At 47.6% G+C, this 15485-nt stretch overlaps 1 protein-coding gene across 2 annotated transcripts; it reads right to left on the reverse strand.

Annotated features, from left to right (window-relative positions):
- Positions 1–4146: 4146 nt before the first annotated feature.
- On the reverse strand, positions 4147–15065 carry LOC308144588 (uncharacterized protein). 2 transcript variants are annotated; one of them, XM_080515741.1, is made up of 3 exons: positions 14825–15065; positions 14125–14233; positions 4147–10029 (listed from the first exon to the last, which is right to left on the reverse strand). In XM_080515741.1, exon 3 carries the CDS (start codon positions 9614–9616, stop codon positions 5471–5473), a length of 4146 nt encoding a protein of 1381 aa, XP_080371867.1. In that variant the 5' UTR covers positions 9617–10029; positions 14125–14233; positions 14825–15065; the 3' UTR covers positions 4147–5470. The 2 variants fall into 2 exon arrangements, with proteins under 2 accessions (XP_080371867.1, XP_080371866.1); XM_080515740.1 differs by having other exon boundaries at positions 14598–15065.
- Between the last annotated feature and the right edge of the window lie 420 nt (positions 15066–15485).

Genomic DNA, 15485 nt, shown 5'->3' on the forward strand with positions numbered 1-15485 from the left:
TTCAGTTTATATTGTATTTAACTTGTATTTTCTTCAAATCATTTTTTTGTTTGTTTTAATCATATTGTTTGGGTGAATTTTAATGGCTCCATTACTATATATAGTAGCAAATATACATTAGGTATTTCACTGTCGGCGTTAGAGCGGTTGTGATTTGAATTTCATTCTGGATTAAAAGAAGCATTTTTCAACCGATTTCAAATCAAGATTGTTAAAATATGCATCCCATATTATTCATGTTCTTACTCAAATAATTACAGGCATTATCTGACCATATTGGGTTTATTAGATCCACCCAAAACTATTTCTGTATCTTGTATATCTGGTTTATCAGCATTATCAGGAGACACTCCCAGATAGCAGTGAGCAAAGAGCAGATCTATACTATAAAAAACGGTGAAATTATTATATACAAATGCCAAAGATTGGGGCACTTGACATATAGCTTTGGTTTTCGGCAATCTTTTTTTATCTATTCATTAATTTGAGGATTTTTCTAATTATCCCATCAGGTTGTGTGATTTAAAAACTGAATCATATTTTTTTCCTAAAAGAATTGTATATACAATTAGAAAAATCGTTTTCTTACTTCAGATTACGATTCATATCTATATTATTTTACATACAATTGTCCCTGAATGCATCATATATTTACATGAAACGCTCCGCCCCTTACATTCTGGAGCCAATCACGAGGAGCAGCTGTCACCGTTTCTTCCTGGATGGACGTGAACGCACCACGCCCCTCCGCTCTTCTCACGCTGTCATCTGAAAACAGAAAAACATCAGAGTGGATTTATAATGAGACCCACAAGCCCACTGCTGTCTGCTTTCCTCTAATGTATGTGTGACATGATTAATAATTTACCCACGAGGCAGACTGGACATCGTGTTGTGTTCACTGTCACGCGCTCAGATTAAATATCAGAAGACTTTTGTCAGAACAATTGAACTGAATTTTACCAGCGTTTCTGTCTCTATTCGGGCAGTTTCTAACTGGAGTGTATAAATTAGGCTATTTAAAGGCGTTAAATTGAGTTTAATCCCGCTCAAAGAGCACCTCCATGTGTTTTTGTCCCCGTCTGCCTCTCGAGCGTTCAAACGCCACAGAAGCACATGGACCCGGCACGCGCCGACTGCTGCCTACCGGCAAGTCTGCCGCGCGGTGATTGGCCGAATCTAGGTCACTCTACACTGTGCTCGGCGCCCGATTGGTGGAAAATAGGTCACAGTCTCCGCCCACAGGTTTCCCCATGCAAGGGCCACGTGACGCGGGTGAAGAGAAGGAGGTTCATCTCTGAGACAAAAAGGATCAAAAGCAACTGTTTAAACACGGAATCAGAACAAAAACACAGGAGAGGCGAGGAAAACGCAGATATTTCAGCTTAAATCGCATAACATTTTGTCGTAATACGCCTTCGAGAGCGAAAGTTTAATAGGGAACAATATGTTTTTAATTTGTCGTTGACAGCTGCAAAGTCCATTTATTTATTTATTCCTTAATTTGACCATTTCAACTCCAGCAGGTCATGTGTGTGTATATATATTATCTTGTTTTCAAAACATTTTTAAGAGCACCCACAAATTAACAACAAAATCAATCACAATGGTAAACAAAGTTAGCTTGTTGACAGTTACTGTCACCTGTGTGTACATTTTTGCATTTTATGCTCTTTTCAATCAAAAGTAGCGCTGTGGATAAAAAGAAGATTCATATTTCAGGGTTTATTAGGATATCAGCCAGTTTACTCAAGGGAACAGCATGAACTGATCAAGGCGATTTAATTGAGGTCCAAAATGTTTTCCAACAGATAAAAGAAGCAGTTGACCTGAATTAATGGAGAAAAACAAGAATGGTCACATATAATAATGAAACAGAGGGTAAATAAACAACCTCTCATTGAAATTGCTTATTAGTTCTGAGGAAATTCACATTTAATTTTCCTGTATCGAGCACATCAACACACAATTATCGTTGCATTTCCGCTAAGAAAAGATCTTCTTGTTGGATTTTATGGGTCAGGTGACCTCCTGATGCACTGTGTGGCTCTTCAGCTGAGCGGCGGGAGAAACGGAAAGACCACTACCTCCCCTCAGAGACATTCCCACTGGGAGAATATAAAAGAAGCATTGTGAGGGATCCTATCAGCTGTTCTGCCCGCTGCCTCCACAAGGAGATTCAGATGCTTTAAAACAACCACAAATGGACTTTTACCCCAAATTAGCCACATTGTACTCAAGACCTGAGGTGTTCGGAGTACGATGGTTAAAAAAAAAAAACCCCAACAAGAACTCAGTGGTTGAATCAATTTTTTTTTTGGAGTAAAGTAAATTTGTTTACAAAGTTTTTACAAACTGATCTGAATCATATCTGTTTCCACACTTGGTCGCCCGCCTGCTCCTTTTCTCCCCTGGTGAAGTTAAATAGTCTCTCCAGGGCAACGCTAAAAACACATCTGATTCCGCAACTAATGTGAATCTTGTGAATGAGCCACCTCACATGAAAATAACACATTGCGAGTTTCCCGCTGCTCCTCGGTTGCACAGCGAGAGCAACATTTCCTAGAAGGACTTTCAGTTCCATTCTGGTATCGTGGTGCTGTCAGATATAGACGACAGGAATGTGTGAGTTGTAAAGAGGCGAAAATACTCAAGCAGCCTCACACTCAGTGTGTGTGTGTGTGTATACATAGTAACTGGACATTTCCAACAGTTAACACATTATTCAGTGTGTACAGGTGTCGTCAGGTGCTTGTTTTTTATCCAATATTACTCATTAATTACTGTACCATCCCTTTAGGATCAAGGACGTTTTTGATTAATTTAGATTTTAGTTTCCGGTTTCAACTAAGAAAACAGCTCTGTTTTACAGTTTTGTATTTCTTTCCGACATTCAGGTTTCATGTTTAGAAAGACATATGTAAAAAAATAAATAAAAAAAAAGATATCAACTATGTTCATATTGAGGAAATAGATTTTGTTCTTTTACATTGCATAAGTGACCAAATTTAAGAAATCTCACTTTTCCAAATGCATAATTTGGCCCAAGAACGTGACCGTTGTGTGGCGCTGCACGCTTGGATAGATTAGTGTTTAAATGGCGCCATCTTGTGGCCGTTTCGAGGTAATGCTCTTGCTCTCACAACTGGAAAATTGACATGGAGGCAACTGTGGGGGGGGGGGGGGGGGGGGGGGGGGGGGGGTGCTCCAGCACCTGGAGCACGCTCCAGGTGCTGTGTGGGAAGAGGCCACTTCACAGGCCCTGCAGGGAGAAAAGTGTGGACAGAAATACTCAGAGTGGATCGACTGAAATGGGCTTCGAGGGGATGGAAGCTGGAGGTGAGCTGCAGGTGTGGCATCACTCAGAGGAAGAGGAAGAAGAACAGGGAAAAAAAATGGAGGGGAAGATGTTGATAGTTCGCAGAGCTGAATCCAAATCCTTTGCAAACACTTTAACTCTCCATCTTCTATTCAAAGAGGGCCTGAGACGGTCTCTGAAATCTGACATTATTGAATCCGTTTGCTTCGCGGAGTGCAAAGACAGGAAGGAATGAGTGACGTTCGCCAAGGTGGAGGAGTGGTTGGTAGTTGGAATCCCGGAGAGTCTCCCTGACTGATGTCACAGAGAGCTCCAGACCCCCACAGCCAGGAAATGGAGAAAGACGTTTTCGAAGAGCATTTTACTGCCAGCCGATCATTTTATTTAACTTTGTGGGTCGTGTTTGTCATTTATGCTTTATTTTTCATTAGCGGTTCGTGATGTTTCCATTTCTCTTGATTTGAGTTTCAATTCGTTCATCTGTTGAACAACAACTCAACGCTCCAGGAAGAAACTGGAGAAAATCATCAATACTGAGCAAATAAAACCAAAAACTGGCTTCAAATGGAAAATTCATGTCCAGAAAACATGAAGCCTTAATTCAATATTCTATATTGTTTAACGAAGTCATTTTAAAGATGCCATTTTCTTTCAATTCAGTTATCAAGGCAGGTCTGGCGCTCAGTGTTAATGTTAAAATTAAAAGTCCAAAGATCCTCTGAAGTAACTTCGGTGTGTCTTTCGGGTAAAATTGGATTCGTGACGTTGACGTTGACTTTTATTTTGATCCGAGCATTTTGATTCACCATTAAGAAAGTAACTTGCTATGTGGTAGTTCACTTTAATGTGAAAAAATAAGATCCATATCAAAGACAAAGGTAACGTACAACAATTCATAACCAACAAGTGAACACGAGCAACTCCAATGACGGGTTTCCTTTTCTTTGACAAGTGAAGAGCGACACTTTTCTCTCTCGTGACCTTGAATGAAACTTTAGGCAACGTGTCCGTAACATTTCAATTTACTTTATTTGATTTGAGGGTTTTCAACAACTCACTTTTAGGCAAAGAAAAGGATAGTAATTTAGTAGTAATATTACATGTTTTAGTTTTACAAAAAGTAAAAGAAAAAGAAAGAACACGTCTGGACAGGACCTAAGTAATGAACTATGTGTACACGCTTCTGTTACAAAAACGGGGCATAAGAGTGGCGATGAGGGAAAATAAAATCACATCAATACATAGACTCATCCCGCCGTTTTACAAAGATACTCCCCTACCTGTTCCCTCCCACCCGTACGATACCATCAATGATAAAAGAAATGATACTTGGAGTAAAAAAAAAAAAAAAAACAGCAAATAATCAATATATAATAAAATATAATACGAATTGTACAGTACACTCGGGTTATTTCTGTCGTCCTTTTCAGCTCCTCAACACGTTTAACAGCTCGAGTCGTTTTCTCTCCCTTCACTCCTCTTTCCTTTTAAGTGACAAAGTAGTGTACATTAAAAAAACAACATCGGCTACACTTTCTCCCGTTTCAGTCAAGACTATATAAAGCCTTTAATGTGTCACTTGCACGAGCATCTGATCTGGTGATTTAATTTAAATTGGGGGGGGGGGGGGGGGGGGGGTGTTTCTTCACTGGGGCAACGAATAAACACAGCAAGAGACGAAGACTGAAGTGTTCAACTGTAACGTGAAAACTGAGTGACAAACTGGTACGAGAGCCTGCGGGGGGGCCCGTCGTGTCGGTGGGAAGACGACGCAAAAAAAAAAAAGAAAAAGAAAAAGGATGGATTTGTCTCGACTAAAACCGTTTCTAATGTTTCTTCATCTTCGGGGGACGAGGAGAGAGAAGAAGAAGCTGAAGGTGTGTCTGGGTCCGAGTTAATTTAATTAAATCAACCAGCTCTGCTGTAGTAAGTTTAGGACCGGAAACGCTTCTCGGGGAGGAGGGCGGGGATATAACTGGAGTTACACTGAACCCTCCTCATTCTCACGCCTTTTCTTTTCTTTTTTTTTTTTTTTTTTTTTATGTGTTTTTTTTTTGTTAAAAACTTGCTAAGCTCTTGCTTGCGTCTTGGATTATTTAAAAAAAATAAACGTCAAAAAACAATCTAGTCTAAAAAAAAACTGTTTATGTTTCACTGACTGTACTCAGTGAGGACTGTTGATCTCTCGGGCGGGACCGGGACCGGTACCGGTACCGGGACCGGGACCGGGACCGGTTCCGGGACCGGGACCGGAGAGTGGTCGCTGTCAGACGACTCCTCCGGCGCCGGAGACTTTGCCTTCATCAGTTCCCAGTTGGCGGCGCTGTTGACGGCCGAGCCCCGGCAGGAGAACTTGTGACGGGCCAGGAGCGAGGCGTTCCAGAAGCGGTGGCGGCACTTGTGGCACTGAAAGGCGGCCTGCTTGAGGTGGCGCCCCCGGTGCTTCAGGGCTTTGTGGAGGGAGCCGCAGCGCCGCCCGCACACCTGGCAGCGGAGGCGGGCCGGGCGGCCCGAGTTCCTGGGGGGGTGGCGGACGGCGTGGTGGATCAGCAGGGAGCCCTGCTTGGCGTACGTGGTGCTGGGGCAGATGGGGCAGGGGAAGCGCTTGAGGGGGATGTCCATGGAGGTGAGCCCCGTGACTTTGACCACGCCGCCGCTCCACGACTTCACCCTCATCAGCCCGCCCTTCAGCCTCAGCTGGGCCAGGAGCTTCTTCTTGTTGATGGCCGCCTGGAGCCGGCCCCGCCTCTTCTTTAGAATCAGCAGCTTCCTGCGAGTGTCTTTACTCAGCGGGACGCCCACCAGCTTCCCGTCTCTCATGATGCTGTGAATCACCACGCGCCTTTTTTTTTTCCGGTGCTTTCTCATCTGTCCGTGTCGCTTTTGGAAGTTTTTTGCGCGGTACTGAAAAGGGTGCTGCTGCTGCTGCTGCTGCTGCACGTGTTGCTGTGGCGGCTGCTGCTGCTGCGGTGGCTGCGGCGGCGGCGGCTGCCCGGAGGCGCCTTGCTGCATGTGGGACGTCCCCGCGTAGGCGGCGCCGGAATTGGTGTCGAAGAAGATCGGCGAAAACCCGGAAGGCTGCGACTGGTTGACGCGCTGGCCCGTGCGGTCGATGCCGTGCTGGGACAGCTTGTGCCGCACTAAACTGTTGGAGTAGGCGAAGGCTTTGCCGCACACTTCACACCGAAAGGATTTCTCCAGCCCCACGCCGCCGCCGTGAACAGTCTGTTGGTGCGCCGTCAGGTGGAAGTAGTGGCGGAACGACTTCCAGCACACCGTGCAGGTGTACAGCCGCTGCGACGGCGTGCCCGACGTCGGAGACTTTTCCCCCTGGGAGCAGGAGGAGAAGTAGTCAGAGTTTGCCGAGTTGGCGACTTGGCCGATGGCCGCGGCAGCACCTTTTATCCGCCGCCCCTGGTTGTCGATCTCGCCCTTCCTGTGCAGCTTCCCGTGCCGCACCAGGCTCTGCGCGTAGGCGAACACCTTCCCGCACAGGTTGCACTTGTAGTTCTTCTGACCCGAGTGCACGGTGAGATGCTTGGTGAGGTGGAACGGCTCGCGGAACATCTTGCCACACACCTCGCAGGAGTGAGGCTTCTCCCCGGTGTGGACGCGGGTGTGGCGCCGCAGGGTCTCCGCCCTCCTGAAGCGCTTCAAGCAGACCTGGCAGCCGTACGGCCTCTCCGAGCCGTCCCCGGGCGGCGCCGGGCTCCGCCGCCGCCTCACGATGGCGTTCGGGTCCCGCTTGTCCCGGGGCTTCCTCGGCCTCCGGGGCTTCATGTGGGGGTGGCTCGGGTGCGTCAGCGGCATGGTGGACCCGTTGAGGCCGGACGTGGAGGACGGGCCCCCCAAGTTACCAAACCCCAACCCCCCCAGCAGGCCGCCGATGATGTCTCTCCTCTCCCCCTCCCGACCCTCCGAGTTTATGTCGCAGGAAGCCGCGGCGGCGGCGGCTATGGCCGACATTGCACTGCTGGTGACCTCGTCCTCCGAGTCGTCCAGCAGGGCAGAGAGCGGGAGGTGGGGGTGGGGGTGCGGGGGCTGCGGCTGATGGTGATGGTGCTGACTCTGAGGGTGAGGATGAAGAGTCGGGGCTAAAGGGGCTTTACGGAGAGTCTGGCTGCTCATCTCGCCGGCCAACGTGCCGTCCGAAGAGTACAGGGACGAGGGCTGGGGCCGCCTGTAGTCCTCCACGCTGCCGCTGTACGACGACTGGTTCTGGTAGCGACTTCTGGAATAATCCGTCGCATACTTGTTGTTAGTCATTCCAGCCGAATTGTTGGACATCGTCACTCTGTCGCCGCCGCTCGCCATTTTGCCGCTGCTCTGGTTGGAGGGGGCGCCTCCTCCTCCTCCTCCTCCTCCGCCGCCGCCGCCGCCGCCGCCGGCTCGGTGTTTGGAGCTGCGAGGAGGTTTGCCACAGGCCCCCGACGCCGCGTGGTTCAGGAGGGAGGTGCTCTCCCGGAAACAGCGGCCACATGCCGGGCAGCGGAAAGGCTTCTCGTCGTGGATTTTCTCGTGTCTCGTCAGCGACTCCCGCCGGTTGAAGGACTTTTGGCAGATGTTGCAGACAAACGGCCGGTTCTGTGAGTGGGTGACGCTGTGCTGGATGAGGTGGCCTCGCTTTTTAAACCTCTTCCCGCACTCGCCGCAGCAGAATATCCTTTCCGGGCTGGGGGAGTTGCAGTCCGACTTCCTGGCCGCGCTCTCCGGAGTCAGGCCGTGGCTGCGGAGATGCCTCCGCAGGCTGGAGAGGTGAGTGAAGGTTTTACCACACTCGCCGCAGTGGTAAAGCGGCTCCGGTTCAGGCTGACCCGACGAGCTGCTGTTGTGACTTTCTCGGGATTTGGGGAGCTGCTGGTTACCGTTGGCTACGAGCACGGACGTGGAGTTTGAGGAGGAGGGGGTTGAAGAGGAGGACGAGACGGTGGAGGAGGACTGCTGTTGCTGTGAAGACGAGGAGTGGAGAGAGGAATGCTGCGGCTCGCTTCCGATGCCGCTCAGCCCGACGCCCCCAGATCCTCCTCCCACGAGGCCCGAAGAGGAGCTCTGGCTGTGCCCGCTGGAGCTGCTGCTGTGGCTGCTGCTCTCCGCTTTCCTCTGAGGCAGGTAGCCCGCCATCGCCTTCTTCCTCCTGCTCCCGCCCACGGAGGCCGAAGTGCTGGAGCTGTCTCCCGACTTTGACGTGTCGTCTTTAGAGAGGGACAGGTGCAGCGGGAGGGGGAGGGGGAGGCCTGCCTCCTGCTGCATTAGTGATGCTATCTGGTTCGAGGAGAGGACTGGAATGCCTTGGAAATCGAAACTGGCCAATGGGGTGGGCTGGGGAGCCGGGTGGAGGGGGTGCGGGTGGTGAGCGTGGCTGTGTGGGTGAGATAAGGCGTGAGGGGTGAGCTGCTGCTGTTGGTGCTGAGGTTGTGTTGCTGTGTGGCCGTGGCTGTGGGACGAGTGGAGGGCGGGGGGGGGCGCCAGGGCAGAGTTTGACTCCGCTGAACCTTGGCTGAGGCCCAGGCCCAAGTGGTTGTGAGTGCCTTGCTGGACCAGGAACTGCTCCAAGCTGCTGTTGGTGGGGACGCCGGACAAGAAGTACTGGTTCGCAGCAAGCATGCAGCTGAACTGCTGGTGGAGGCTGCGGGGGTCCGACTGGCCTACTAAGGGGACCGCGGTGCTGCCGGAGGGGTTGTTGGCGGCCGACACGGACGTGGAGGGAGAGGGCGTCGACGTGGAGGGACCGGAGGAAGGCTGGGGGACAGAGAGGCCCGGGTGCAGCGGCGGAGGAGGGGGCGCGGGTGTGACGACGCCCCCGATGCTCCCCCCACTGCTGCTCCCGCTGAAGTCGAAGCGTCCCATCCCGGAGTGCAGCTGCTCCTGAGCCAGCGCCGCCTCGGCCGGGTGAAAGGGCCGCAGGAACTGAGGGTAGCCCGACGAGCTGCTCCCGCTCCCGCTGCTGCTACTGCTGCTCATCTTGCTGGACTTCCTGGAGCTGTGGGACGAGGAGGACGAGTGGCTCTGGTGGGAGATGGAGGGGGGAGGGGCGCCCATTTTGGCAAAGAGAGACGAGGAGTCCGCAAAGGCATTGCTCCGGGAGCTCTGGAGGGAGCCCAGGCCGAGGCCGGACAGGAGGCTTCCGGAGGAGTCCGCAGAGGGCTGGTGCTGCTGCTGGAGCTGCTGCTGATGCTGCAGTTGGACTTGTTGTTGGTGGCTGAGTTGTCTCTCCAACCCAAGGCCTTTGAATTGGTGGGCTTGGTGTCCACTTAGCATTTCTAAAATGTCCATGGGGTACTTGCTGAACTGGAACATCTCCAAATACAGTTGTGACAAAGTGCCCAGGGGGTAAAATATACCCCCGTGCACTTGTCTGTAGTTACTGGAAAGGCCCGCGAGCCCGAAGTCAAACTACTGAAGTTTGACGTCTGTTGCTATAATCCACCAAGAGCCGATGCTCAGTGTCTTCACAAATGTTTATCATCAACACTTTTAGTCCCCACTCATGGAAGAAGAAGAAAAAAAAAAAAAGCCTTCAAGAGCTTCTCTGGGATTTTGGGGGGGGGAAATTGTTCATAAATAGGCAATATACTAAACCATAATAAAAAAGAGTCTGTAGTGTTCCTTTTAAGGTTTCCATGACCGTCGGCTAATGTTTCCCAGGAAGTGGAGTGCGTTTGCTGTTTGAGTGCTGGATGAGCCACGGCCCTCCTGTCTGCTCATGGAGCCTGACGACAGAGAAAAGAGACACAGAGTCATTTGGTGAAACTGAAAGATTAAACAGTGCACCACTTTTGACAGACAGACAGAAGTCAAATGAAACAAGTACCCAGAATAAACACTTCAGTAGGGCCCATGTGTCCCATTTAGCTGAACGACACTCAGCCAGGATCAACAAATATTTGCAGTTGTGAATATTTTGCTGTGGTTCTGATTATTTCCCCCCCCCCCCCCCCCCCCCCCGACATCAGATTTCTGGTTGCTCAGTTAAGGAGGAGATCGCTTCTAATCCTCTGTTCCTGTGAAGACTCCGCTTGTTTGTAGAATTTCCCCAAAGACCCTCCACTGGGCCTCAGCTTCAGGAATGTTATCTTACGAGACCAGTTGTCACACACGGTCAGTCTGATTGGCAGAGACGCACAACCACAAAGAAAACTTTCCCCGGCATTTCAGTATCAAAATCAGATTATCAGATTGTTTAAAGACCCCACGAAGTCAAAAAAACCTATTCCTCACTTTTAAGGTTCCGTCTGTTCGAAGCTTCTTTCGTTAACTTTGGATTAGTGTAAAGTACTTATCAGAAGAAGCGTAATTGGAGTATTTTACAGTTGAAAGTTTGATAAATAATTCTATACTTCCAATTCTACACCTGAGAATCATCTCAAAATATAATTTCATTTTAAATATAAATATGATTATTAATACATAATATTAAAGGGTTTATAAAATGACCCAGGATTAACCAAACAAAGATTTGCCATCTGACGTCTCTGGCCAGTTCCTCAATGAACCTGAAAACTATTTAGAATTGGACAAACATAACATGGAAAGAATCAACGACTAAAACATAATAATCCAAATAAAATCCACCCCACACGAGCATAAAAATACCAGATACAAGTTTTAGATCACGAGAACTCAAATTTTGGACATTGTGGAAACCTAAAACAAAAATTGGGATGGGGAAGCTTTCTATATATATACACACATTTTTTTTTTAAAGAATTCCAACAAAATAAGCAGAAAATAAATCTTTGCAGCTGACTCTAGTGTTTGGTCACATTACTTTTATTGAAAATCCCCAGAGAGGAAGAGTGTGAACACAGCTCACATCCAATGTAGTATTTTTCTTGGCTAAAAATATCAGTGTGTTGGCAAAGTCTGACTGGGAGAGTGAAAGTGCATCGCTGCTGTCCTGCTGGTCACACTCGGTGCAGCTGCACTGGAATCATTTCTTCACGACTCAAATTCTTGGAAAGCACGTCGGATTGTTTGTTGAAGCAGGTAACCTTCAGCCGGCTTTCTGCCATCAGCCCGGTGAACCTGAAACCTCGAGCGTTTCCTCGAGAGTCCAGATGATTTCATTACAATCTGATTCATTATGTCACAAGCAGATGCGATCATATTAGTCAAGTATTACAGAAGTGAAACTTAATACAAGCAATGAATTACTTTGTTATGCAACAATGAACTCAGAAGTCAAACAGGAGTCAGCTGAAAGTACTATATGTTCACGAAAATAGGCTTTTTAAATAAATATATCCTTTTAGATGACAATCCGAAAACTATTGTGTGGCTGTAACTACTCATCGGGACTTTTAATCTTGAGAAAAATGTATATCAGTGTGAAAGCATTGATCAGTGTGAAGGACTTCACAACTTGGCTGTTCCTGTTTCTTCCAATAAAAGCTTTTCTGTCCCTGGTTGTTTAATTTATGTTCTCATTTAAACAGTTTTCTTTTTACCCAGTTGTTTTTGCTTTTCTGCTGAAGAATTGATCATAAATGTATTGTGATGAACAGTTTCCATGTGCTGTACATTCATTTTCTGCAAATCAGAACTACAGAATCTCAATAGGAAAGGAAAAGTGCCACCGACTTAAATCTTTAAAAGTAAATCATCACTGTTTCTGTAAATCAACAGACAGCCTGGATTCATGCAGAACTAGGAGCTCCAGGTGAAAAGCAAATGATAAAAGGAAGAAACAAACCACATCAAAGTCAATAATCTTCTCCATGAAAATGTGTTTCTATTTATCACAATACTTTTCTTTTGCTCTCTGTGTAGCATCACTGTGTAAAGTGATGGAAAAGCTTTGTTGACCTCTTTACTCCTTCACGGTGATAAACTGTGAGCTGCTTTCGGGCTTCTGAAAAAAAAAAAACTGCAGTCTATATTATTTTCTTTCCTTTTAGAAGGACATTTCTTTGTACTGCATGAACATGATGCAAACCTTGAGAAACTACTCAAACTGAAGACAAGGACTCATCTCTCTCCTTCACTGGAGGAAGCAACCTGCTGCATCAAGACCTGAACCATCGCTTTCTGTAATCAGACCAGCACGATCCGCATCCTGACCACTTTACACTCCCAGAAACTTCTGCAAGCCTCTGGATGCTAAAGTATAAAAGGAAACCTGATAAGTCCTCCTCAAAATGTCAATATACAGTTATGAAAATTTATTTTATTTTATTTTTAACTGTCTTCAGCCCAATAAAAATAAATCTGACAAAATTGTAAAAGAAGAAAATGCATAAAATAGAGTACATTCCCCACAAAAAGCTCCATTTTGGGAATTTATTCACAAAAATATGATTACTTTAAAACGGGAGGCGCTTTGTGTCCATTATAGCCTTTTCTGCATGACTTGCACATGCATATATATTCCACGTCATATTAGCAAAAAGATTAAAGTGAGCAATAGAGCATTTTGAACAGGCGTCCATATTTTGATCTAATGTGTGACAGCAAAGAATCCAGAGTTCGGGGACGACCGAGGAGCTGAAAGTGACGGTTTCACCGTTAGATTGAGACCTGATGACTTTAATCGGAGGCTCAGTTCAGCTTCTCTGGCAGCTCCTGATGGCCCCGTCATCAATCTGTCTGTGTTTCTAATTAATCTCTCTCAAACTGATTTAACCTGGAGAATATGGTCGTACAGCAAGAAACTCTTCCTTTATCCAGCGTATAAAAAAAATATGCCTCACTTGTCAAATGGGAGCCGCACTGTGCAAAGTGGAGCTTCACAGCCTTTCTTAACCTCTGACACCGTCTTTGGGTCCCAGAAATCTCCTGACAAAAGCAATTTCGGAGCTGCCAAGCTGTCATATGATTACACATGGCTCTGAAGAGCTCTGAATGGATTATACCGCAACATAAACAACACATATGTCTCACTGACTGCCCGCTGTCTTTATTTCAGCGCTTTGGATTTAGACGTGTCCAAAACTACGAAATACGAATACAGGAATTTAAGCCAACTTCACTACGTCTCATCCATTTATAATGACCTGAGGTACTGAACTGTATTCGTCAACAAGATCATTTTTAATTATTTTAATAACATGCAATTATATAAATAATCAATTAACTTTTAAAAGTTGTATGTCAGCTTTCTTTTTTAATTGTTAATATGTGGCATTAAGTTCTCTCATTTTGAAAGATCAGAAGCAGAAATAAGAATACAGGATGCAAAGCTGCATTACGGTCATAAAAGCTTTCCGCTCTCTATAATTTGGTTTTATGGACACAAACTGTTGCATTTCCTCAAAACTAGTCATAAATGACACTGCTGAAGCATCACCATACATCACAAGCTTTATAAAGCTTTATAAAATATAAAACATATTCAAGTTAAACTTCAAAGATTAAAACATGACAAATAATCATGATCCAATTCAACAGAATTAGGATAATTTCATTTCACTGAGCAGCATCAAGCAGAAAAGAACTACAAACTGAGTGAATGTAAATACAGATAACTGATAAGCTTGTTGATAGATTATGGAAATGTGACTTTTCCCTTCATGCAGCAAATGAAAGAAAGTTGTAGGAAGCCATGTGGAGGTTGATTTACTACGCCTGAGAAGAGCAGTGCAGCATCTTGAGATGATCTGCATTCACTTTAGGCGGCAGTAGCCGTGTTGTTCTACACTGCCTGACCTGCAGATCCAGTTTTGTTTTTTGTTTTTTTTACACACAACATGCCCGGTTCAGATTTTATTAAATTTTTTAAACGTGTCTTGTTCCCTCATCAATTAGCCTGACAGAGACAGAGGAGGAACCCAAACAGAATCTCACGATCAATGTGGCTGCGTCTTTACCAGCTGATCCACAGGTCTGGAGCTCCCTGCTGCACCGCAGCCTCCGTGTGTGTGGAGGGGTCAACAATCCGCTTCTTCCACCGAACAGCGCCGATTTCAGGTCAACAGTCTGTGAATAAAAAAGGACAGGGTGATGACCGAGCAGCTCGGACACAAACACCAGCTTCTGCCCGTTGCCGTCGATCACCCTGCTACCAGCTAGTAGCAACGACTGTCACAGTGCTCCTCTGGCGACTCAAAAAAAACCTTAAAACACACGTAATTTGAACGTTAACGTGAATATACACACACGGAATATGACTTAAAAACAAACACGACAGTTAAAAAGTAGCAGTAATAAGGAATATTGGCAAACGAGCCGCGGCTAGCTGGTAGCAAGCGGCGCTAGCAGCTTAGCCGAGCCGTTAGCCTGGCGGCTAACTCGTTAGCCTCGCGCTCCCGCTTGGAAGCGGCTTTGTTTTGGGTTTTTTTACCTCGCGTCTTCCGACGTGTGGCCGCAGGAGAGACAAAAACAACCTCAGAAACGCGGCGGCGAAAGCAGGAGGCCATGGAGCGCCGCGAGAGCGGGGTGTCTACCGCCTAACAGCGGGGCCTCTTTCTTCATCCATGGAGGTGCAGTGAGAGAGGCCTGGCCGTCCATCGGCCCGGGAGGGCTGCCGCTTCTCGAACAAAAACTCTCCCCGCTGGCCCGCTCACACACCTCCGCGGGCTGCCTCCGGAGCGGCGCGGCGCGGCTCCTCCGGATCACTGCTCGCCCTCTCCCGTACGGCGCCTTTGTTTTGTTCCCGTCGTATTTTCCCCCTTTTTCTCCCCTGGCGGCCGCTCTCCGCCCCGTGTCGGGTCTCGGTGTCCCCCTCCGCAGACGGATCCTCGGATGCTGCTCGCGTTAAAATGGTAGTTTCCTGTCTGCATAATGGTTCCGGGTAGAGCCGAGCTCCGGGTCAGTCCGTCCGGCCGCCGCCGCGCTCACTGCACCTCTGCCCCCTCGGAACCCGCCGCGTCCCATCCAGCATGACGCTCATGAATAAATAAGCCCCGTGTGTACGTGTATGCGTGTGTGGCGTGCGGCTGCGCGCGTACGTGTACGTGTACGTGTGCGCCCGCTTGCACTGCCATTATTAAAGCCAGATAAATAGACGCGCTCGTGACACCGCGTGTTATTAAAACTCCCAGCGTGCCTCCGCGCGCGTGTGAATGTGTGCGGTTTCACGCCGTGTGTGTGAAATGTTAATTAGTCAATTAAATATATCATTACTGCGCGTGCTGCATAACAACATAAGGGGCGTGTGTGTGTGTGTGTGTGTGTGTGTGTGTGTGTGTGTGTGTGTGTGTGTGTGTGTGTGTGTGTGTGTGTGTGTGGC

This window comes from Blennius ocellaris (genome assembly GCF_963422515.1).
Source record: "Blennius ocellaris genome assembly, chromosome: 20".
Classification (NCBI taxonomy): domain Eukaryota; kingdom Metazoa; phylum Chordata; class Actinopteri; order Blenniiformes; family Blenniidae; genus Blennius; species Blennius ocellaris.